The following is a 22,400-nucleotide window of genomic DNA, read 5'->3' on the forward strand; positions in this document are numbered from 1 at the left end:
CAAAAAATCATTAAATGATATTTATTAATAAGATTGTTATTATTATTTACAATGTTGTAACTAAAACTAAAATTATGATAATCCTAAGATCAATAAAATAATTAAGTGCAGGGTGTATCCGAAATACGTGTGTTAATTTCACCACGTATAAAACTCAAGTACAACTTTTTGCAACATTTTGCAAAATTTTTATTTATTATTTCCACTGTTGTTTAATAATTAATCTATATTATTTTTGTATTCATAATTAACAATTTTTATTATTGTTTTAAATTGTTTAAATTTTCTGTTTCCCTCTTTACGAAAACAGTCCACATTTTTTAATTTTTTATTTTTATACTCATAGGCGGGTACACGTTTCAATTTGTTACCTTTTCCAGAGTATAAAGTTTTTCTTTTAATTTTAAAATTGGCTGTACTTTTATTGAAAAATTACAAATAGAAAAAATGTTAGTTAGTTTTCTTTATTAGGTATGTAGACTTGCCTCAGGAGCCTTAAGAACGTAAACGTAAGGTCATAATAATATAAGAAATGCTCCAGACACACGTTTTGGTTGATAATCTATTTGAAAGTGGTTATGTTAACAATTTAGGTCTTCCAACTGAACCCATAATTCTGGATTACTTTGTAGAAATGTGAAAATGCAAAGGGTTGATTTCAGAGATTAACGAATTCTGTTTTTTTTATTTTCTACAAACCTAGTTTATTTATGTAAACTGAACTTTATTTTTTAAACGAAAACTTTAACTATAACAAAGAATCAAGAACTGAGAATGTGCGTTCTGAAGGTAATTAATCACGATTTCAGAAAAAAATACGAAGAAATGTTTTTTATTGGTTTTATTAGACATCTTTGTGGTGTTATATTATTACAAGGGTCAAAAACACATGCTCAGAGTTTTTTCACTTTTACAATTATGGATAATACACCTGTTCCAATGAGACCTCACATGTTTTTCTCGCTTGTTCATCAGCACTCGTCTTTATCCTCGAGACGGAAGTTTTCTTAACTTTGTTGGTAACTTTTGTAAGATCATTTATATAATCCATAAATAAATATTTTTTTTGAATAAATATCGTCATCCAATCATTACACAGTGCTAGTCAGGTCTGTGATTTTCATCAGTTTCTTGCTTTTGCTTTTTCTATCAAAGCCTTGTAAGCTACAAATTACTAATAATGCTCCAATTATTATAATGCAGATTATTGGCATGATTATGCCTTTAGGGGTCATATCTATAAACTTCTCCAGAAATGGTATTGGTTGGTAAAATGGACTGTGTCTGTATATAGCGGCCACAAAAACTCTAAAACAACATTACATTAAATTTTAAATAAATAAATCTTTACTTACACCATGGCAAACACACCAACGACGTGTTTTGAAGACAGCATTTTAGCGATATTTTGGATTGTTCGACTGTTACCTACTATCTCAATTTCAAGCTATATATCTTATCTATAGATACCTTATCTACCGAAAAAAAAATAGAATCATGCTCATTCAGAAGTGAGCTTCGAGTAGAGCTTTAATAAACCGAATGGCGGAACCCTTTGAATTCATTTTGTATGTCCTGAGAGTTTGTATCTGATGATACCAGGAATTCGTCAGCAATAGCATATTGTGCAATTCTAAAACAAAATCAATTAGCTACTTCATTAAACGAGAAGTGATGACAAAGTTAAATAAAAGTACACAATATTTACATCAACATGAACAAGGACTGAAGCTTCATTTTGGTCGTATTTAGATATTTTATTGCTAAAAAGCTTATACACACTCACTCTCTCAAATGCTGTGTGTTTAATAACATTAATTCGCATTAATCTTAATACAAACTGGTTCGGCTACTATACATTTTCATTATCTGTAACTTATCTGTTGGTGGGTGTATTTTTTTAGATATATTATCTAACGCCTGACGAGTCAGGTGATTTTACTTTTCTGTTAATAAACTTTGCAAAAATAAATACAGATATTTTTTTAAAAAACGCTTTGATTTTGGATTTAATAAAAATTTTTACTGACCATAATTATTTAGCTTTTGTAGAAGATAAATTGTTTATTTCTTTAACACAATTGCATTTAAAAAAAGCACTAATGAAGTTATGTTCAATATTAAAAAAAAATTGTGTTTTTTCACTTTTACAGTTGTGGATAATACACCTCTTCCAATGAGACCTCACATGTTTTTCTCGCTTGTTCATCAGCACTCGTCTTTATCTTCGAGACGGAAGTTTTCTTAACTTTGTTGGTGTAATTTTGTAAGATCATTTATATAATCCATAAATAAATATTTTTTTTGAATAAATATCGTCATTCAATCATCACACAGTGCTAGTCAGGTCTGTGATTTTCATCAGTTTGTTGCTTTTGCTTTTTCTATCAAAGCTTTGTAAGCTACAAATTACTAATAATGCTCCAATTATTATAATGCAGATTATTGGCATGATTATGCCTTTAGGGGTCATATCTGTAAACTTCTCCAGAAATGGTATTGGTTGATAAAATGGACTGTGTCTGTATATAGCGGCCACAAAAACTCTAAAACAACATTACATTAAATTTTAAATAAATAAATCTTTACTTACACCATGGCAAACACACCAACGACGTGTTTTGAAGACAGCATTTTACCGATATTTTGGATTGTTCGACTGTTATCTACTGCCACAATTTCAAGCTATATATCTTATCTATAGATACCTCATCTACCGAAAAAAAATAGAATCATGCTCTTTCAGAACATTATCTAAGGGTAGATTTATTTATTGAGATTGAGGTGGAAATGAATAATTTTTTTAGCAAATTTACATGTATGTTTATTTAAAAAAATACATATCTACCCTATGACAAAAACTTACTAATTTTACGTTACAATTCTTTTTTGATTGCGTTCATTATTATTATTCTTATCTTATGTTTATCAACAAAAAATGTCGGATGTTGGAATATGACAGAAGATTCCACAATTGTAACACTAGGATTTACTCCTAATTTCAACAATGCGAGCAGAATTGTCTAATTGAAAATTTGCTAAAATCTCTTGGATAAACAGGATTGTTTCTTTGATCCATGGTTTTGAAGTGATAGTGTAGTATTTTGGCACCAATGAGTATGCTAATTACTCCTATAGTTGTCTTGGCAATAATTTCAAAGTGATCTTTGAGTAGAGCTTTAATAAACCGAATGGCGGAACCGTTGAATTCATTTTGTACGTCCTGAGAGTTTGTGGCTGATGATACCAGGAATTCGTCAGCAATAGCATATTGTGCAATTCTAAAACAAAATCGATTGGCTACTTCATTAAACGAGAAGTGATGACAAAGTTAAATAAAAGTACACAATACTTACATCAACATGAACAAGGACTGAAGCTTCATTTTGGTCGTGTTTAGATATTTTGTTGCTAAAAAGCGTATACACACTTACTCTCTCAAATGCTATGCGTTTAATAACATTAATTCGCATTAATCTTAATACAAACTGGTTCGGCTACTATACATTTTCATTATCTGTAACTTATCTGTTGATGGGTGTATTTTTTTAGATATATTATCTAACGCCTGACGAGTCAGGTGATTCTACTTTTCTGTTAATAAACTTTGCAAAAATAAATACAGAATTTTTTTTAAAAAACGCTTTGATTTTGGATTTAATATAAATTTTTACTGACCATAATTATTTAGCTTTTGTAGAAAATAAATCGTTTATTTCTGTAAGACAATTGAATTTTGAAAGAAAAAGCACCAATAAAAAAAATTGTGCTTGTGTACATGTACATAAATCAGCACCATGCTGCAATTTGTGAGGTCTTTTCGTCAATTTTGGGACGGTGGTGTGATAAGTTGCTAATTTGCTAAATAAAATACTTCTGTTTTGTTTGTACAAATATATTTAGTTAGATACATATACGTTTATTATTATTATTATTATTCATAAGTAGGTACTCCAACTTTAATAGTAATCTATATATTTTTAACAATTATCTACTTCGATAAATATCATTATCTAAGATCTAATGCAACGTCACAGTATAAGGTACCATTCAATTTTCATCATGTCCTTTTTTGCAGTTATTTTTCGATACTTCTTGTCGGGCCGTTAAATCAAGTTGTAAGTACTGCTCATGTTGTTACTTTCATTCTTTTTCTTTTCGCCATCAATCGATTTGAATTGACAACAAATACAAATTACTACAGTTACTAGGATAACAAATATAAAGAAAAACTTCAAGGCATTGTCCCAAAGAATATCTTTTACCTCTGCTAGTTCGACAAGTGGGCTACATGCGTAAATGGTCCCGGCAAAGATCCTAAAATTTTATCTATAATGTAAGGTTAGATACATTTCACTGCTTATTATAATAGATAATTCACCGCAAGTTCTAAAATTAAATCTTTTTTGTTTATAAATAAGCCCAAAGATCCAACTTACAACAAAAGACACACAGTCACTACCAACTTTCTAGACGAGACCATTTTTGGACACACCTTTCACTGATCGTCCTTAATGACATTACATTTCTCTCATTTCACGAATTACAACAAAATGATGACTAATGAATTAAAAACTGTTATCTCTTATCAGTGTGTGTATAGGTATGTTTTTTTATTTATCCTTTTTTTCCAAAATTTTATTTTTACAAAACATGATTCTTTGCAAAATGTGGAGTCACAATTTTTTTTAATAATTAAGCAAAACTACAGGAGTTGCATAGAAGGCCCAGTGGGGTTCAACATTTTATTCATGGTTCTGAAGGCCGACTCCAGTCCTCCACAAAGAACATTTTCAAGGATAAAGAAAGTGACTTTTTGCAAAAGCTCGCTCGTTGTGTGTTTCATTAAATTGAGGAGCCAGTCAGTTAAGACATTTCCGGTGAAATGGAAAGAAACAATCCTAATGAAGATAAACAAATAAATTATCAATAACACAATTATCGACTTACCCTGAATTATCTATGTGGAAGTCTTCTAAAAACGTCACTAATTTTTGAGAATCGAACCCGATTTTTACTTTTGCCGATAAGTAACTGATTTTTCCTTCAATTCCCCCTTGAGATTTCAGGCCCATAATTGTGGTATCGTAGTCATAAGTGAAGTGCATTTCTTTGAAAGCGACTGGTATTGTCATGAAATATTTATTGTGATAATTGTACGATATAATTTCGCCTTTACGATGGATGGTCGATAAGTCACTCAACCATCCTTGGGACAGGTTCAAAATTCCCTGATACGTCACAATGAACGTCTGGAATCACATTTGATTCATTCCATTTTTGCTGAACTAAACTCACATTAGATAGGTTTGTCGAAACACCAGGCAATTGTATGGGATCAAAGTCTTCATGTATCATCAAATTGCGAATATTGAAGAAAATTTCGTCGACATAGTCATTCGTTACTGTGCGATTGTTACTGAATTGGCCCAAATTTTGATTACTTCATTTAAAACAAAACTTACTTGAATTTAATGTCTTCGACAAGTTTTTGAAAAAATTTTTGGTTTGAGAAAACCGTTTCGTCTAATTTGTATCTTGCCGGACATTCGGTTTCTTCAAAATTGATGTGATGGCCTAATATTTCCGGAATTAAACAAGTGATCACCACAATTAGCTTCATTTCGCACATCACTATCTCAGTTTTTTGTCACGTATAAAATTATCTACGGTTTCGAACCGAATAAAACGTTTTGTTCGATAAAATTTGTTTGCATAATAAAGAAAAGTGATTCAAAATTTTGATTGATATTTTAATTGAACAAAGAGCGCCTTATCAATTTTTTCAGTGTTGCCAACTTAATCTTAAAATTATAGGCCAGTTTATAACTATTCTAAAATCTGTAGTGTTTTTATGCGTTCAATTGACGTATATTTTATTTTTTATCGAACAATTTAATTATTATACAGGGTGTATCAGAAATACGTGTGATAATTTTACCACGTAATAAAACTCATCAAATAAAACAATGTTTTGCAAAATTCTTATTTATAATTTTCACTGTTTTCTTTCTCTTTTGTGCAAACTAGAGTTCCTATATTGGGAGAGTTGGGACACTGAATGTCAATTTTCGAAATTTTGTTTCATATACGTCGGTTGGAATGTGTAAAAAACAAATTGGGATAGAAATCAGTGGTGTTACACTTGAAATTTGGCGAAAAGTCAAACAAATTTGTCAAAAAATGTTTCCATTTTTCGTCGACTAACTGCGTTTAGAAATGGTTTAGACTGGCAGTCGTCGTCAATTCACTGTTTTTTTTATATGAACTCCAAATTTTAAAAGAGATTTCTTTGTAAGTACAAGAATTTTACGTCTAAACTTTTCATCATAAACATTTTTTCCTTAACTTTAAGAAATGGCAATCATCCACGAAAGAGAAGGAAATTGAACATTTCCTGCCAAGTTTTACGTTTATTATTAACAAGCATTTGGAAAAATGGATTGTCTAAATAATGTTATGTACAAAATCTATGAGATTTTGGGAATTTGTCTATGCATTTATAAAATACATAGGTACTTGAACCCAAAATTGGTTCTAATTTTTAGGAAAGTTGAATCTGTCGCTGCTTGGCCGCCTTTAGCATCTATGTGAACTTTAGATTCTGCTTCAAATTATAAAGTTATTGGGAATTCACGATTTTGTTACGTTTTTCATACGAGAACACCTTCAATACAATTTTTTAGAAAATTTATAAAGACGACAGGAAATATGAAGGGTTCTTGATGACCAATTTTTGGGACGAGATGTTTAACTAAAAATTGTGACTGAAAGAAAAGCATTTTTAGCATTGAAGTATGTTTTAAGTTATGTATTTAATATTAAAATAAATACCGAAAAATTTCAGAAATGTGAACATTAATATTGGTAGGTATTCAATTATTTTCTTTTTTTTAAATAGCAATCCCAAAATTTCTACGTTTTCTACGTCCCTGGTTAAATTTGACGTAAAATTATGTCATTTTATGCATTTGACAAAAATTATAACCTTGAAATTATTTTCGACATAAACCTCTGACATAAGTTACTAACAAAAATTTTAATAAAAAAGGATAGAAATATATGTCTTATCCACATAATACAAAATTGGCTCGATTTGACGTTCAGTGTCCCAACTCTCCCAATAAAGGAACTCTAGTGCAAACGAGCCGATCAATGTTTAATATTTAGTTTGTAATCATAGCAACAACTTTTGTTGTTGTTTTAAATCGTTTCTATTATAACGAAAATAGTTTGGCTCTTTTATTTTTGTACCTATAGGCGGGTACACTTTTCAGTATGTTATCTTTTCCAAATTTTAGACAAATTTGCGAATTTTTTATTGAAAAATTACAAATAGAAAAGATGTTTTATTTGTTGAGTTTTGTTACCTGTTAAAATTAAGACACGTATTTCTGATACACCCTGTATAAAATTTTCTCGGCTGACGACCTATCAACGCAGGCAGGATTTTTGAAAAATTTCTCCCTAAAGGAGTCAAATGGGGTGTTAAAATTTGAATGAAAATCCTTCATTTTTAAAGGTATAAAGAAATACGTGTTTCTGGATTTTTGGAAAATCAACCCCTAAGTGGAGTGTTAAATTTTAATTAAAAATTTCTCATTTAAAAAAATATATTTGTGTTATATTTATAAAAATTAGTATTTAGGCTTTAGGTTAAAAAATAAGAAACACGTGTCTCAGGATTTTCGAAAAATCAACCCCTAGGGAGTTAAACGGTGTGCTAAAATAGAAATTAAAATCCGTAATTTCAATTTTCATTCAAGATTTTTGGAAATTCCATCCCTTAGGGGGTTAAATATAAAATCTTTTCATTTTTTAACTTATATCCATACAAATTCGCATTTTAGCTATGGGTGATACATGAAGAATCACCTGTATAATAATTTTTAAAAATTTTACCCCCAAGGGGGTTCAACGTAGCAATCCTTCATTGTTAAAGTTATATTCATGAAAACTGAAATTTGGAATTTAGTTAAAAAAGTAGAGGAGTGTATTTTAGGATTTTTAGAAATTGCATCTTCGAGGGGGTTAAATGTAATGATAAAATTTAAAGGCAAATGCATTATTTTAAAAATCATATCAATTATATCCACACTAAATGATACTTGAGCTTTCGGTTGAAGATGAAAAACGCATGTTCTAGGACTTTTGAAAATTTCACTTCTAAAGGAATTAAATATAAAAAGTCGTCATGTTCAAACTTTTATCTAGAAAATTTGCATTTGAGCATTCAGTGAAAAATGAAGAAATACGCGTTTCATGATATTTTAGAAATTCTACCTCCACGGAGTTAAATATAAATATTCGTCATTTTGTAACTTATGTTTATGAGAATTGGTATTTGAGCTTTGGGTTAAAAATGAAAAAGCATATGTTTAATGATTTTTAGAAATTCTACTCCCAACGGAGGTTAAATATAAAAACTCATATTTGAAGTCATTGGAAAAATTGATATTTGAGCTTTCTGTTGAAAATGAAAAAATGTGAATTTCTGGATTTTCGGAAGTTTTACCTCCAAGTGGGTAATTTTCGAAGTTCTAACTATGAAAATAGGTATTTTAGCTATCGGATAAAAAGGTGGAACTTTTCTAAAACCAAATGAAAACTTTTATTTTAATTTTATTGTTATTTATTATTATTATTATTATTATCATCGTTATTATTATTATTATTTTTTCTATTAATACTACTATTATTATTAGTAGTAGTATTTTTATTATTTTTACTACTATTATTACTATTATTATTATTAAATACCGATCATAACTTTCTTATAGTAAATATTTATATACCAGCTTAGCCGAAAGTGCTTAACATTAGACAATTTCTTGCATAAAAACTAGAAAATGACTTACTTTGACTGAGAACCCCGTTTATAAGTGATCATTTTCATAGAAATGAAAAAACGTTTATATAACACAAATTAAGCTTTATTTTTGCTCTGAAAAATTAAGCTCTAGTTTTAAAAACAATATATTATAATAATGTTAATTATTATTTTTATAAAAATTGTAATAATTATTAATATTTTTATTACTGTTACTTCTATTGTTACTATTATTATTATTATTAACTACCGATCATTGCATTCCTATACTGAATGTATATATAAAGTGCTTAACATTACACAGTTTCTTGCCTAAAAACTATATAAAAAATGGCTTACATTGCCTGAAAACACAGTTTACAGATGATCTTTTGTATAGAAATGAGAAAACACTCATATAACACACAAAATAAGCTTCATTCTTGCTTTGAAAAACTAAGCTCTGATTTAGAAGGAAGTTTAATAATAAAAGTATTATTATTATTATTATTATTATTATTATTATTATTATTATTAAAAACCGATTATAACTTTTGTACAGTAAATGTTTTTATACCAGTTTTAAAATGAGTGATTAATTTTAGACAATTTCTTGCCTAAAAAACAGAAATTATTTTATACTATAATAAAAACTTTGTACAACAAGATAGCACACCGAAATCACCTTATTCTGGTATAAAAAACAATTTACGTAAAAGTTAAAAAAACGGCTTATTTCGTATGATCCCTTACTGCGAGACGAGTAAACTATTATTGAACGTACTCAAAACGTCATATTTCGCATTATAATAAATATATTTATTAGAGTTTAGTTTAAAAAAATAAAATATTGATCTTTTGTTAGAAAAAAACAGACTAAAAACTGTTTATTCAGACGCAAAAGAACGAATTATGTATCAGTCGAAACAAAATCGGCTTTTAAACGATTCATTGGATTGTACAAAAAAACATATCAAACAAACAGAAAACGTCGTATTCTGTCACAAAAGAGCTAATTATGTATCACTTTAAATAGAAGCAGTTTATCCTGTTTGTTTCTTTGCTTACATAAGAGTAAGCTTTTATAAAACATAACTAAAACTACATATTCTGACACAAAAAAACGAATTACGTTATAGATTTGACGAGAACGGCGTATTTCGGACACGAATATATTTTTATTGAACAGATGCAAAACCTTATGTTGTGACCTTATGTCACAGTTTGAATTAACACAAATTATTTTTGTTGATTCTCAATACGAATTGTTAATCAGTTCAAACAAAAACGGCTTATTTTAGACGATCTTTTGCTTTGAACAAGAAAACTTACATCGAACAGACTAAAAATGTATATTTCTGGCATAAAAGGGCAATTTATGTATCACTTTGGATAAAGGTAGCTAATCCTATTCGTTTCTTTGCTTATAATAGAGTAAATTGATAAAATAGAAAAATCCAAGATTTTTGAAGTTATATTGATGAGAACATGTATTTTAAGATTTGTGGAAATTACACCCACAAGTTACAAAAACAACCAAAAATAACTCTGGTTCGTATTGGGTCAAGGTTTGAAAGTTCACTAAAAATTATGTGTATTATGTGTTCTTACTTTTATTTGTTACTAAGTTTTTCTTTATTTTTCTGCGTTTCAAAATACTGCTATTTATAATATAAAAGTGCGGGTGTAGTGTCAGGAACCGGAGTCGTAGGATTCAAGAACCCATTAATCGCCTCATTTATCGCATCAATAGCCGCTGACAAACCTCCTTTAATAACATTTTCGACCACTAACAAAATAACTCGTTTTAAAAGAATTGTTGTCACGTCAGTCAACAAGTTGAGAAGCCAGTCAATGAGTGCGTTTCCATTAAAATGAAAAGTGATACGTCTAGAAAAAAACTGTGTTAAACCCTGTTGTTACAAGAAGGAAATGTATCGTACCCCGAATTCGTGATACTAAACTCATCTAAAGACGCCTCCAAAGTCTCAACATTGAACCCAATTTTCACTCGCACACCCACCGAATTGGCTTTACCTTCGATACCACCCGTGGGTCCCAAGCCCATGATTTTGGCACTGTAGTCATAAGTGAATTGTAAGTCATCGAAGGCTATTGGAACTGTGATTTCCAAATACTTGGTATTGGAACTGTAGGAAACGACAACATCGCCACTTCGATGGATGGTCGACAAGTCGCTCAACCAGCCATGGGTCAAGTCCAGCTCGCCATGGTACGTGATGATCAGAGTCTAGAAAATTAGAGAAAAAAATTGTGTGTTATTTAATTAGTGTTCAACTAACATAGTTGAAACCCGTGTGCATGTCGGGCATTTCAATTGGGTCAAAACCGCCATGAATCATCAGATTTTGGATATTTTGGAAAATTTTATCCGCGTATTCATTCAAGATTGCTTCAGTTCCACTCTTCGGTCTGTAATTTTTAATTATAGTTTCACATCAATCAAGAATTTCAGGCACTTACCGCTTTATTCCTCCAATAATTTCCTTTAGAACTTCTTCATTTGCAAAATTTAAGTTATACTTTGCCGGAATTTTCGTAAATTCAATACTTTCAATGGCCACATCAAAATCTTGGGTTTTGACGTGGTAACCCCACACAAGGGTTATCAAACATGTAGCTACAATTAATTTTCGCATTTTGTTATTGATTGTTTACTTGTTGGCGACTTTATACATGAGAATCGATAAAACGATAAGATATTTTCAAAAATTTGCGTCTTTTGGATACTCAACCGATGACTTCTAACGTCATAGTAGTGTTATCAATTATGATTATGTACATGTACAGGGTGATTGTTTTTAACGAGCTACCTTTGGTATTTTAGAAAATAAAGACAAAATTTGTGTATAATTAGAAGTAACTCAAGTCCTCTAAATTCTGAAAATCAACTATAAACAGAGTAACCTGAGAAGTTTGAACTAGTATAGTTTTTAATGATAATTTTTGACGTAGATTTTTTTCAAAATAGTGAAGGCCTGGATATTTATTTTAAATTTTTGAGAAACTTTAGATTGGTTAAATTTTAAGTTTACATCATATTTTCCTTCTGGATAAAGCTAGAAACTTAATTTTTTTGTGTGGATTCTAACGAATAGATAAAAAAGTTTTAGTTTTGACGAAAGGAAAGTGAAAAAAATGCAGTTTTCTTGCATTGTGTAGTGAAATTTTCAAGATGCGAGAATTTTTTTATCTTAAAAGATAGATTTATACATAAGCAAGACGAAATGAAGCCAAAGGATTAAATAAGTTTTTGGTGCAAGTATCTCTAACATTTAGCAAGTTAATGCAATTTAAAGTTACTGCGTTTTTCCTTTGTATTAGTAGTGTTTCCCAGTTTTTTAAGTTTTTTTTCTGAAAACTAAAACTTGTGTATTTACGTTAAAAACTTCATTCATTGAGCAATCTTTTGCAAAACAAAGGAGTTTTTAGCTTTATCCAGAAGGATACTCTAAACGCAAAATTTGCCTAATTTTAGTTTTTCAGAAATTTCCACAAAAGCGTCTTTTTCATGAAGGCAATTCCAAATCAAAAAACTTCGGATACAAATCGAACAGAATTTTGCTTTCATAGTAGAATTGCAACAGCGCATTTGAACAAAAAAACGGAACACCCTATATATCTTAAAATATATAGACTTTTAACAATAAACAGGTGTAGTTTATATATATATATATATAGTTGGAAAATTAATTGATTTTCATTTTTAGTAGTCTAATATGTGTAACTTTTTAATTCAGATCATTATGCCTAGTTTTCTTAGTTATTTTTCTATTTTCTATGCATTTTTTTCAACAAACACTACAGATTCAGTTGTTAGGTCTGGCTCATTTTTTTAATCACGAAAAAAAGGTAGTTCTTTTAATTTTTTCCTAAAAATCTGGCTCACATTTTTAAAGAGAGTACTTTTCTTAAAAAAATGATGTTTTAATAGATAAAATGGGTTTAAAAACAGGTCATTTTCTTAGTTTTTTGTGTTTTTGAAATGACCTCAACAGGCTGTTTTTCAAACTCAACAAACTTTAACGACTAAAACTTGGAAATTGACTAATTTTTCTAAGAAAATGATGTTTTTTGTAAAATCTGAGTTAGAAGTTAGGGGTTAAAAATCAGGGTAAAAAGTCATATTTAACGTTGTTTTTGATGTTTTAGTAGAAATATCGGTTTTTGTTAAAAAAAAAATGCATAGAAATAGGAAAATGACTAAGGAAACTAGGCATAGTAATTTAAGTTAAAAAGTTATACATATTAGACTACTATAGTATGTAAAAAATTTTATTATTAGCAACCCTCAAGAGAACAAATTGTCTGCGTCCATATTTGAAATTGCAGTAGTGAACCTAAACAAGTGTTAATGAAAAACAAGGTTTAACTTTTATATTTGGAGGCAAAGGAATGTAAGTTATAACATTTCCTTGCTTTAAGACCTATAGTTAGTAACTCAAAAGTAATGAATTCTTTAAAAAAAAAACACTAAAATATAAGTACTATAAAGCTACAAAACAAAACTTGAACTTTAAAGTACAAAATAATAAACCTATTAAAATTTAAATGCCTTTAATCGTTATTGCTATAGCAATAACCAATAAAATTCCTAGGGACCGGTTTATTGAGCGTCATTAATTTAATCCGCAATTAAATGCGTGATTAACTGATCATGTGACCAAACTGAAGCAATTTGTTTGGCCCATTTGCGTTGTTAACTTTTAATAACGAATTAAATTTTAACGAAACTTTTTATAAACCAGTCCTAGATTTAACAGCCCGTTAATAAAGTTACACAATACGCGCTTAAACCTGTTTCTCGAAAAATCGCAAAACATACACTTACACCGCCTCACTTGTCGTTTAATTAAAAGCACAATGTTAAACAAGTTTGTTCAAACCAAGTAGCCGAAGAACACCGTAGATACTTAATTTTTAAAAATGCATAAATTCACAAAATATAAACAGAAATTTATTGTGCGGTAAAGTTAAGTCAGTTACATCTAATTAAAGTACATAAGGGCTGGTGTTGTGTCGGGGATGGGCGTCGTTGGGTTCAAAAACCCATTAATAGCGTCGTTTATGGCATCAACGGCCGAAGTCAAGCCTCCTCGAACGACACCTTCGACCACAAGCAAAATGACTTCTTTCAAAAGAATAGTGGTGACATCGGTCAACAAGTTGAGGAGCCAGTCAACGAGAACGTTTCCATTAAAATGGAAAGTGATATGTCTGGAAACAATTACTGTTTTTCATTCAAAACAAGTTTTATAAAATACCCAGAATTTGTGATATAGAATTCGTCCAAACTGGCTTGGATGGCTTCAACATCAAACCCAATTTTGACTTCGCAAGTCAATTTAGCGATCTTTCCTTCGATTCCTCCCGTGGGTCCCAAACCCATGATTTTTGCGCTGTAGTCATAAGTGAACTGCATGTCGTCAAAAGCGATGGGGACCGTAACTTCCAAATATTTGGTATTTGAACTGTAAGTGACCACGACATCGCCACCGCGATGGATGGTACTTATATCGCTCAACCATCCATGGGTCAGGTCCAACTCACCATGGTACGTAATGATCAGAGTCTGGAAAAGCATTTATTGGCAAAAATCACTTTGGAGGTGGTTTTACCCACATAATTGAACCCCGAGTGTTGGTCAGGCATTTCGATGGGGTCGAACCCATGGATCATCAAGTCGTGCAAATTTGCAAAAATCTTGTCAGCGTAGTCATTGATAATAGCTTCGGTACCACTTTTCGTCTTGTCCAATGTTTTCGACAATTCGAGCAACACTTCCTCGGTGGGCTTGAGCGCTCCGCGCCTAAAGTTGTACTTGAGGGGCACTTTAGACGAATACTCCACTTTGTCTATAACCACATCAAAGTCTTGTTTCTGGATGTGGTAAGCACAAATCGTGGCAATAAGACACGCAGCGATCAACAATCGACGCATTTTCAGGCTTTAGTTTCACAAAATCGAATTAACTGCGCTTTGAGAGGTGGGCACTTAATTCTTTTATAGGTCCTTCTGTTATCGAACGTGATAAGGGGGCACCTGCAGTCATTGTTTTCAAATCAGATATTTTGAAAACAAACATCGTTTTTCCATTTTAGAAGAATTTGTTTGTTATTGCCGCTGAGATAAGCTGCTATCACTTAAATCAGTTATTTTTATTAAAACGGAGGAGTCAAAATAATACGAACAATTGTTCGTAAAAATACTGTGGATTTTTATTATTTTCTTTTTTTTGATAAATTATATAATATAATGTATAACAGGATACAATGCACATTTTTTTATTCAACAGTAAAAAACAAGCAAAATATTATTCTTCAGGTGTGATTACAATCATTTTGTTTTACATGGTAAGGGGTCACAGCTCAAGTGTTTTCGATTTAACTAAAAATATGTGGTTCGAGTGGGTTTAAAAGTTTGAGTGGTACCAAACAATTGAAGTAAAAATACCAGTTATTATTTTTTTTTCTAACTGGAAAATGCCCACCAAATAGTTTAATTTTGCTTTATTTCTTGTAATTGTTATTAAAGAAGTACTATGTAGAAAGTTAGGCAACCAACAAAATCCGAGATTAGTTCCTTGTCATTGTCAAGGTTGGCACAAGGTCGGTTACGTAACATAACCTTATTTTTCCATAAAATGCTCTCGGAATATGTTTACTAGAAAATCCACTTTGGTGAAAAAGACAGGCCCTGACCGTGTGGGCCGTTACGAATTCCTCAAACAATTAATCGTGGAATTTGGGACAACAAAATCGCTCGGTGAGTCACAATTGGGCGCGCAATTCAAAATTGCTAACAAATTTCCAGAGGCCAAGAAGCAAGTTTTGGCCAATTTGGCGAATTTTTCGTACGACCCCGTCAATTTCGAGTTTTTGAAGCAACTCCATGCCATTGACTTGTTCCTTGCACAACTTTCCGAAGACAACGAGGATTTGTTACATTTTGGCCTCTCAGCATTGTGTAACTTAAGTCCAGGTTTACCAACAAACATAAATTACATAATCGGTAACAAAATTGTTTACAGACGAGGAATGCAAGGATTACATCATTAAACTCAACGGAATTAAACTAATTTCGGACAGACTGTTCCACAAAAACGAGGAAATCGCACTGAATGCCATCACAACCTTGTATTATTTAATTTACCCCTCAAACAAGCATTTACTAACTCGGGAAATCTTGGATAAAGTTCAGTTTTTCGAATCCCACCAGAACCCCCGCTACAAAAACCTGGGGACAATTTTTATGGAAGAATCAAAAAATGATTAGGGTTCGCCAGTTTTCCACCAAAGCTACATTCCTCAAACGGGTCACTAAAAAAGACTTGGAGCAGTTTACAGAATTGAGTGGCGACACGAACCCGATTCATTCGACAAAAGGGCCACAGAGGGCGATAGTACACGGAGCATTACTCAATTGTTACGTTTCTAAAGTCATAGGGACGCAGTTACCAGGGCCGGGCTCAGTCGTGGTGGCCCAAACTTTGAATTTCCCGCATAAATGCTACGAGGGCGATGAGGTGAAAATCACTGTGGAAATGGCGGTAGAGCGGAAAATCACCACAGTTAAATTCACCTGTGAAGTACCCGAACGGGAGCAAGTGGTACTTTACGGCGATGCTAAATTAATTCCGCCGAAAAATAAATAATTTATTTAAAATTTTTGTTTCATTTTGAAAAAAAAAACAAATAAAGTGGGTCATGTTGCGTTGTTTATTGTTTTGTTTGATACAAGAATCCGCCAACTATGCACTGAGGTGTTATTTAAGCCTGGCCGGCTGTGATCAGGTCACTTTGTGTGGTACCCTGTAATTATGTTTTTTGGTTTGATGGTGGTTCTCACCCTCTGTGCCCTTGCGAGGGCAGGTGACCCTTCCAACGGCATAAAAACCGTCGACAAACCAGTTCCGTGCACATGTGGCGTATTCTTAAGTGGACAGTTCAAGAAAGGGTCAAAGGAGCAGCCCAAAGGGGTGCCGGTGCTGACACAGGAAATGGACACCCCCTTCATGAACAACGCCATGGGAAATCGCCAGTGTACCAACAAGTGTTTGGAAATGGTGCGTATTGTTGGTACTTAGTGGGGTGGAAAAATGGGTAATGACAGGATGTGGGTGTAATGGTTGGCTTTTCAGATTATAACGCATTTGCCCAAAAGTGCAGACATTATTTGTGCCACCACGGACAGGGATTTGGTGCACAAGGAGAGGGCCTTTTTGTTCATCAAAAACTACAACGACAAGTGGCAGAGCACTAACTTATCAGCAGGGCGCGAGTTCTGCTGCAAGGATAACGTCCCGTACAAGTGCCCCCTGAGTTAATCCAACCGTTTTTTGTATATTTTCGTAAAACCCAATAAAATTTCTTTCCTAATTGCTGTTTTACTGGACGGTCTAAAACTGTCTATTAATCTTCAGGAATGTAAAAAAAACATTTTTTCGTGTCTATTTACTTTATACCATGCCATAAATATAGTTTTTTTTTTACTTTATTTAAGACACGAATTAAATTATGAATGCATCCAAAAATTCAAAGTGATTGGTTTATCACTTATCATGATGGCCGATCTTAAACGGACCAATCATATCCAAAAACATAATTTTTCAATGATTCCAAAAAATTTAAGTGATTGGTCTTCTCCGTAATTTTAATGGCCGACCTCAAACGGCCCAATCAAAAAGCTTACAAATTTTACAACACTCATTACGCGCCATACGTTAATTCTTTAAATTATGAGTCTGTCTTTGTTTTTGTTGCATCTCACATTTTCTTTGAATTCAACCTCCCCAGATAATGCACTGGACGATCTGTTTAATGAAAAACACAAAAATTGGGGGCAATGAGAGTAGTTAAATGAGGAATATTGAACTGAAACTATTTTATATTAGTTAAAAAGGTTCAACTGAAGGATTCTCGAAATGATTCCTGCTGAGAGCGCATGCGCGCGCCTTTCTTAATTGACAATTGACATTTTTAGAAAATCCAACAAAAAAAGACGAAAAGTTTGTGTAAACTGTCCCAAGTTATTCAAAAGTGCGAAAGGGGGTCATGGGTTAGGTAAAGTTATAGTTTTAAAAACGGCGCAGGTATTTTTTTGCAAAAAGTGCTTAGTGCTAACATTGGCGGCATGGTGGAACTCTGTTATGACCAATGAATGTTAGAATCACATTTTTTTTATAAATATGCACAAAAAGTAAGGATTTCTTAGCACAATATCAGATTAATAAAAAAATTATTGTTTCAGATTAAATTTTTGTTTTGGAATGTTCGAATGTTTTGAAACGCATTCTCCACTTTTTTGATTTTTTTCAAAACCATTTGTTTTGTTATTTAATTTTTTTGTGACAATATGGGGAATATGAAAATGTTCATTCTTTTAGTTATCATTATCACTTATCAAACTACTTTGGGTGTAATCCCAGGATCAAACTTTTGCCCACTTATGTTCCTTTATAAACGATTTACTAGACTATGAAGATAAAGATAATAAAGAAATAACTAAATTCACCTCTGGTGTGGTTCACACGTCAAGTTACTGTGCCAGATTCCTTTTCTCCGTTTTTTTCTTATTCTCTCTTCTCCTTTGTCCTGAAAATGCCCCACAAAAGCAGGCGAAACTTCGACATTATTTTCCAAATGAACTTGGTCTAACCCAAAAAGACCTAGATCTTCATTCGAATCTAAATGATTCTTAACCTTTATTACAATTATGCAGATGATCTCAAATTAGTAAAAGTTCAAAGACTGATTTAGTTCAGAAGAACATAACAGCAGTAACTGATGAAATGAGTAGTGCATTGAAAATAAATATTGATAAATTTAATGTTATGTTATGTCGTTCTCTCGTAAAATTAACATCACGTTTGAATATAAATTTGAGAGCAAAATTTTGGACAGATGTTATAAAATTCGCGATCTTGATGTCACTATGGACATCTCGCTCTCTTTTGTTCGTCACATAGAAGCGATTTGTGCTCAAGCGAGTATGGAGTAAGAAGTAAGAGTGCTTTTGTATCTGATTTTTGTAAATCATTGTAATAATACAGACATCTACTTAATTAAAATAAACCGAAATAAATTAAATAATCAAAAAAATCATTAACTGCAGGTTAAATTTCATAATTATGTTGAACCAAAATTTCATTTAAAACTTTCAACTCAATAATATAATTGTAAGAAAATTCATTCACATGACGCCATTCTATACTTTTAATTAGTTCCAAAAGCAATGAGTTAGTTTTACACCCGAAACTCGAAGTGTCAAACCGAATAGTGAGTTTTGCGTCAAACTTGAAACTTTTGTATAGTTTTTCTGTACCAAAGAGTGAATGAAGAAATAGCTTTTTGTAACCACATTTGGAATTTTGTGTAATGGTTAATAATAATTAATCATTCTTAATATTATTTTTTGTGTTAATATGTTAAATTTTCTTTTTAATATCTGAAACCTAGATTATAAACACTATTTTAAAACACGTTCCCCATAGCAACGTGTTTTAAATTAAAATGTTACTACAAAAATTTTTGAGTAACATTCATACGAAAACGCTTAAAGTTGTCGAGTGTCTAGGTATGTAACTCGCTTGCGCTCGTTGCATAACGACAACCTTTGAACATTAAGTTTGTGTTTTCGCTCTCGTATTATTAATTACTATTTTGAGATCATAAAAATGGGATTCAAAAATTAAATATCAAACATTTTGTCAAAATTGCATACAAGTCCTTTGTGGCATTTGGAACTGCTTTGTAACATTATAACCATGTTTGGCAATGGCCACCGTGGTAGACTATTTATTCCATCATAAACGGTAAAATGGCATTTTATTGGCATTGACTACCTAATAACCCAGTAATTCAATCTAAATAATGGAGGATGGAATAAAATTTTGTGTTGTACGATAAAATTCTCCATTATCTTCGCAAGTGTTTTAGCTTCGAGGTGTATCGTCTTGTATAATATAATAAAAGTGTTTTGGAGAAGGTTTGTTTTAAATACGATCTTTTTCGCTAAAAAATGCAACAAAGGGTTTTGGCTTATTAATAGATAATAATTGGGTTTAGGTTTGTTCCGCCACTGGTTGGAACCTTAAATAACTCGTATGCTTTTCCTTTGGTTGCGCCGAAGTGCTAACCTACTTTCTCGCTGCGTACACACACAACCCCAAGAGAAAACGCAATTTTAACGGCTCTTATCGCCTCCTCCTAATCGCGAACACCGTTAGAATTCTTCGTTTGATTTTCGCTGGGATGTTCATATCTCACATAAAAACCCAACACCTGAGTCAACCTGTTGTTGTGACCTTGCTTTTCGGCCCCGAGCAAGTAGCGCGTTGCATAATTCGCCCCTTTTGGTTCCCCTTGTGTGGTAGCCCCTCCTCGGCCATGCATAAAACTCGAAGTAATGATTTCCGGTAAAAGAAACTCGCTTTTTGACGATGATACCAAGACAAATGGTGCGTTAACACCAACCCTTCCCCGCTGATTGACGACTCGTTATCGCCGGACGTTGACCCATCTTGGGGTTCGGGGGTCAAAGGGTTGAGGGAGATAAGATCGAGTCGTTTTTTTGAAGAATTATGTAATGAGGCGGTGAAAACGGCCTGGCCTGCCTCCGCCACTGGTGTTATCTGAAACCAGTAGGTTTATCTCGCAATAAAACCTGTAGATTATGTCGGGTTGTGTTGTTAATTTTGCATTGTTTAAGCGGTGACTCTCCCATGCTCATCATGTTCTTGACACCGATGCGGAGGGGGACCCCTCCTAGAAAAAATTTGGAAAATTATTCAAATTTTTCGGACGCTACTGGACTCGATGTGGTGGGTCAAGTGCCCGTTTTTGGGAGTAATTTAATTCGGGTTTTCTTCAGAAAAAAACACCGAGCACAAATTTAAATTTTGATTCAACGAGAGTTTTTACAAATAATTTATTTTCGTAAAAATGCTCGCGCAGGTCAATTTCCTATTAAAAAACTGTATCATCCTAATCTAAATTTAAAATTGTTCAGCTTTTGTTTTCTGGAATGAAAACTCCTAAGAAATCCCTTTTCTTTTTTTGGCCATTTCAATACCTACATTTTTTAAATTGTTGAAAACTCGAAATCAAAGCCCAAAATAAGTACAGCCGAAATTTGATAAGTCAGATCAAAATCGTCGATAACTCGAATGATTGTGAATCCTGTAGCACGGAAGCCGTGAAATTCTTATGTTATTTATTATTTTATTTTATTATTCGATAACTCCACAGATAACTCAAACAGTTGAACTCGTACGATAAGTCGAATTTCTTCTTTTATTATACAAGGTGTTCCAAGTTTTATGGCCGAGGTAAATGTTAATAAGTATATTTTTAGTCGAGTAAAAAAATTTAATTAATATTCTAAATGATAGGGAATTAATTAATTTGACGAGACAATAAAAACCAATTTTAGGGAACTTGTTTTTTAAGTTAATGACGTATTTTCTATACAGCAAAATTTTTAGAGCCGCTATTGCTAAAATAGAATTATGTGAAAGTAGATTGGTTTTGAATTATTGATATTTTTTAATATTGAATATCCAAAAGTTACAATAATTTATGGCAGGTTTTGTGGTAATTGGTCAAAATTCCTTGACAATAGAAAAGGTTCGCAATGAGGTTTACAACCTTTATGAGTTAAAGTAGTCTACTGTCAAGTAAATCTGACCTGATCAGTGATCAATTGATCAGCAATTACCATTTTTAGATCTATATTAATTACTCAAAAGCTATCAACTTTCGCATAATTCTACTTTAGCAATTAGTATTGTTTCAAAAATTAAAAGGATATTACCATATAGAAACTTAAAAAAAATCTAAAACTGGTTTTTAATTTTGAACAATATCAAAGTATTAAATAGTAGCGTAATTAATTCTCTGTAGTTTAGACTATTAATTAATTTGTTTACTCGACTAGAAATATTTATTTTTACTTCAGCTAAAAAAGTTGGAATGCCCCTATATTCACAAATTCGAATTATCTTTATAATGGACGAATAATGAATCATTAAGTTAAAAATTGCTGAAATTTGTTTTAACTTTATTTTTTCCTTTTTATTAATATTTTTTTTTTCATCAACTCCTGGTCCAACTCCAATAGAGTTTCAATTTAGATTTTTATTATTATTATTATTATTATTATTATTATTATTATTATTATTATTATTATTATTATTATTATTATTATTATTATTATTATTATTATTGAATGCCTTTCTAAGTTTCTTGTTTTGTTTTTTTTGCTTTTGTCCAATGACAATTTTTTTACGTATTTTTTGCACAAAACAAATTATGAAATTAAGCATCGTTTGTCTTTTACACCGAAGTACATAAGAAATATCTCTTTTCGTATACTACTCATTAAGACATATTCTATTAATCAATGTATTATTTTACCATTTTACCATTTCCAGTTACATCCTAATTTCCTTTGTATTGTAGTAACGCTTTCTTTGTACACCATTAAATTTTTATTATGATTACCCCAAACCAGAAGGAACCTTTAAGCTAATCACTCAGGCAAGCTTATTATGTGATTTATTGCAGATAGG

At 31.6% G+C, this 22,400-nt stretch overlaps 5 protein-coding genes across 24 annotated transcripts; 2 read left to right on the plus strand and 3 right to left on the minus strand.

The window, feature by feature from the left end:
* Positions 1 to 826: 826 nt before the first annotated feature.
* LOC103312900 (uncharacterized) lies at positions 827 to 5,733 on the minus strand. 20 transcript variants are annotated; one of them, XM_064356987.1, is made up of 10 exons: positions 5,466 to 5,733; positions 5,299 to 5,419; positions 4,951 to 5,252; positions 4,440 to 4,901; positions 4,266 to 4,317; positions 3,357 to 4,198; positions 2,594 to 3,281; positions 1,709 to 2,546; positions 1,356 to 1,633; positions 827 to 1,308 (listed from the first exon to the last, which is right to left on the minus strand). In XM_064356987.1, the coding sequence occupies exons 1-4, from the start codon at positions 5,630 to 5,632 to the stop codon at positions 4,706 to 4,708; spliced, it is 786 nt and encodes a 261-aa protein (XP_064213057.1). In that variant the 5' UTR covers positions 5,633 to 5,733; the 3' UTR covers positions 827 to 1,308; positions 1,356 to 1,633; positions 1,709 to 2,546; positions 2,594 to 3,281; positions 3,357 to 4,198; positions 4,266 to 4,317; positions 4,440 to 4,705. The 20 variants fall into 20 exon arrangements, with proteins under 20 accessions (XP_064213057.1, XP_064213054.1, XP_064213058.1 ...); XM_064356984.1 differs by having other exon boundaries at positions 3,357 to 4,207; XM_064356988.1 differs by having other exon boundaries at positions 4,266 to 4,389.
* Positions 5,734 to 10,404: 4,671 nt separating this feature from the next.
* On the minus strand, positions 10,405 to 11,576 carry LOC103312896 (uncharacterized). The gene is made up of 4 exons (XM_015980118.2): positions 11,294 to 11,576; positions 11,113 to 11,242; positions 10,753 to 11,060; positions 10,405 to 10,699 (listed from the first exon to the last, which is right to left on the minus strand). The coding sequence occupies exons 1-4, from the start codon at positions 11,467 to 11,469 to the stop codon at positions 10,471 to 10,473; spliced, it is 843 nt and encodes a 280-aa protein (XP_015835604.2). The 5' UTR covers positions 11,470 to 11,576; the 3' UTR covers positions 10,405 to 10,470.
* Positions 11,577 to 13,765: 2,189 nt separating this feature from the next.
* Positions 13,766 to 14,826, minus strand: LOC660232 (uncharacterized). Its single transcript, XM_008194749.3, has 3 exons — positions 14,453 to 14,826; positions 14,095 to 14,402; positions 13,766 to 14,047 (listed from the first exon to the last, which is right to left on the minus strand). Exons 1-3 carry the CDS (start codon positions 14,768 to 14,770, stop codon positions 13,819 to 13,821), a joined length of 855 nt encoding a protein of 284 aa, XP_008192971.1. The 5' UTR covers positions 14,771 to 14,826; the 3' UTR covers positions 13,766 to 13,818.
* A 374-nt stretch (positions 14,827 to 15,200) lies between these two features.
* Positions 15,201 to 16,546, plus strand: LOC660171 (uncharacterized protein). The gene is given in 4 exon segments (XM_008194748.3): positions 15,201 to 15,595; positions 15,644 to 15,811; positions 15,861 to 16,099; positions 16,101 to 16,546. Coding segments are annotated over 4 exon segments (900 nt in total). The 5' UTR covers positions 15,201 to 15,486; the 3' UTR covers positions 16,485 to 16,546.
* A 103-nt stretch (positions 16,547 to 16,649) lies between these two features.
* Positions 16,650 to 17,208, plus strand: Fcp3C (Follicle cell protein 3C). Its single transcript, XM_966366.4, has 2 exons — positions 16,650 to 16,895; positions 16,971 to 17,208. The coding sequence occupies exons 1-2, from the start codon at positions 16,650 to 16,652 to the stop codon at positions 17,154 to 17,156; spliced, it is 432 nt and encodes a 143-aa protein (XP_971459.1). The 3' UTR covers positions 17,157 to 17,208.
* Positions 17,209 to 22,400: the final 5,192 nt, after the last annotated feature.

This window comes from Tribolium castaneum, chromosome 5, assembly GCF_031307605.1.
Source record: "Tribolium castaneum strain GA2 chromosome 5, icTriCast1.1, whole genome shotgun sequence".
NCBI classification, from domain to species: Eukaryota; Metazoa; Arthropoda; class Insecta; order Coleoptera; family Tenebrionidae; genus Tribolium; species Tribolium castaneum.

What these genes read in the sequence shown, in the direction of transcription:
- LOC103312900 (XM_064356980.1), bottom strand. Translation starts at nt 5,632, where the DNA reads ATGTGCGAAATGAAGCTAATTGTGGTGATCACTTGTTTAATTCCGGAA. An exon ending in GTCGAAGACATTAAATTCAA is followed by an intron (nt 5,420 to 5,465) that starts GTAAGTTTTGTT and finishes GGGCCAATTCAG; the next exon opens with TAACAATCGCACAGTAACGA. An exon ending in TTTCGACAAACCTATCTAAT is followed by an intron (nt 5,253 to 5,298) that starts GTGAGTTTAGTT and finishes ATGTGATTCCAG; the next exon opens with ACGTTCATTGTGACGTATCA.
- LOC103312896 (XM_015980118.2), bottom strand. Translation starts at nt 11,469, where the DNA reads ATGCGAAAATTAATTGTAGCTACATGTTTGATAACCCTTGTGTGGGGT. An exon ending in TGCACACGGGTTTCAACTAT is followed by an intron (nt 11,061 to 11,112) that starts GTTAGTTGAACA and finishes CTAATTTTCTAG; the next exon opens with ACTCTGATCATCACGTACCA. An exon ending in TTTAGTATCACGAATTCGGG is followed by an intron (nt 10,700 to 10,752) that starts GTACGATACATT and finishes GTTTTTTTCTAG; the next exon opens with ACGTATCACTTTTCATTTTA.
- LOC660232 (XM_008194749.3), bottom strand. Translation starts at nt 14,770, where the DNA reads ATGCGTCGATTGTTGATCGCTGCGTGTCTTATTGCCACGATTTGTGCT. An exon ending in AACACTCGGGGTTCAATTAT is followed by an intron (nt 14,403 to 14,452) that starts GTGGGTAAAACC and finishes ATGCTTTTCCAG; the next exon opens with ACTCTGATCATTACGTACCA. An exon ending in TTCTATATCACAAATTCTGG is followed by an intron (nt 14,048 to 14,094) that starts GTATTTTATAAA and finishes AATTGTTTCCAG; the next exon opens with ACATATCACTTTCCATTTTA.
- Fcp3C (XM_966366.4), top strand. Translation starts at nt 16,650, where the DNA reads ATGTTTTTTGGTTTGATGGTGGTTCTCACCCTCTGTGCCCTTGCGAGG. An exon ending in CCAACAAGTGTTTGGAAATG is followed by an intron (nt 16,896 to 16,970) that starts GTGCGTATTGTT and finishes TTGGCTTTTCAG; the next exon opens with ATTATAACGCATTTGCCCAA.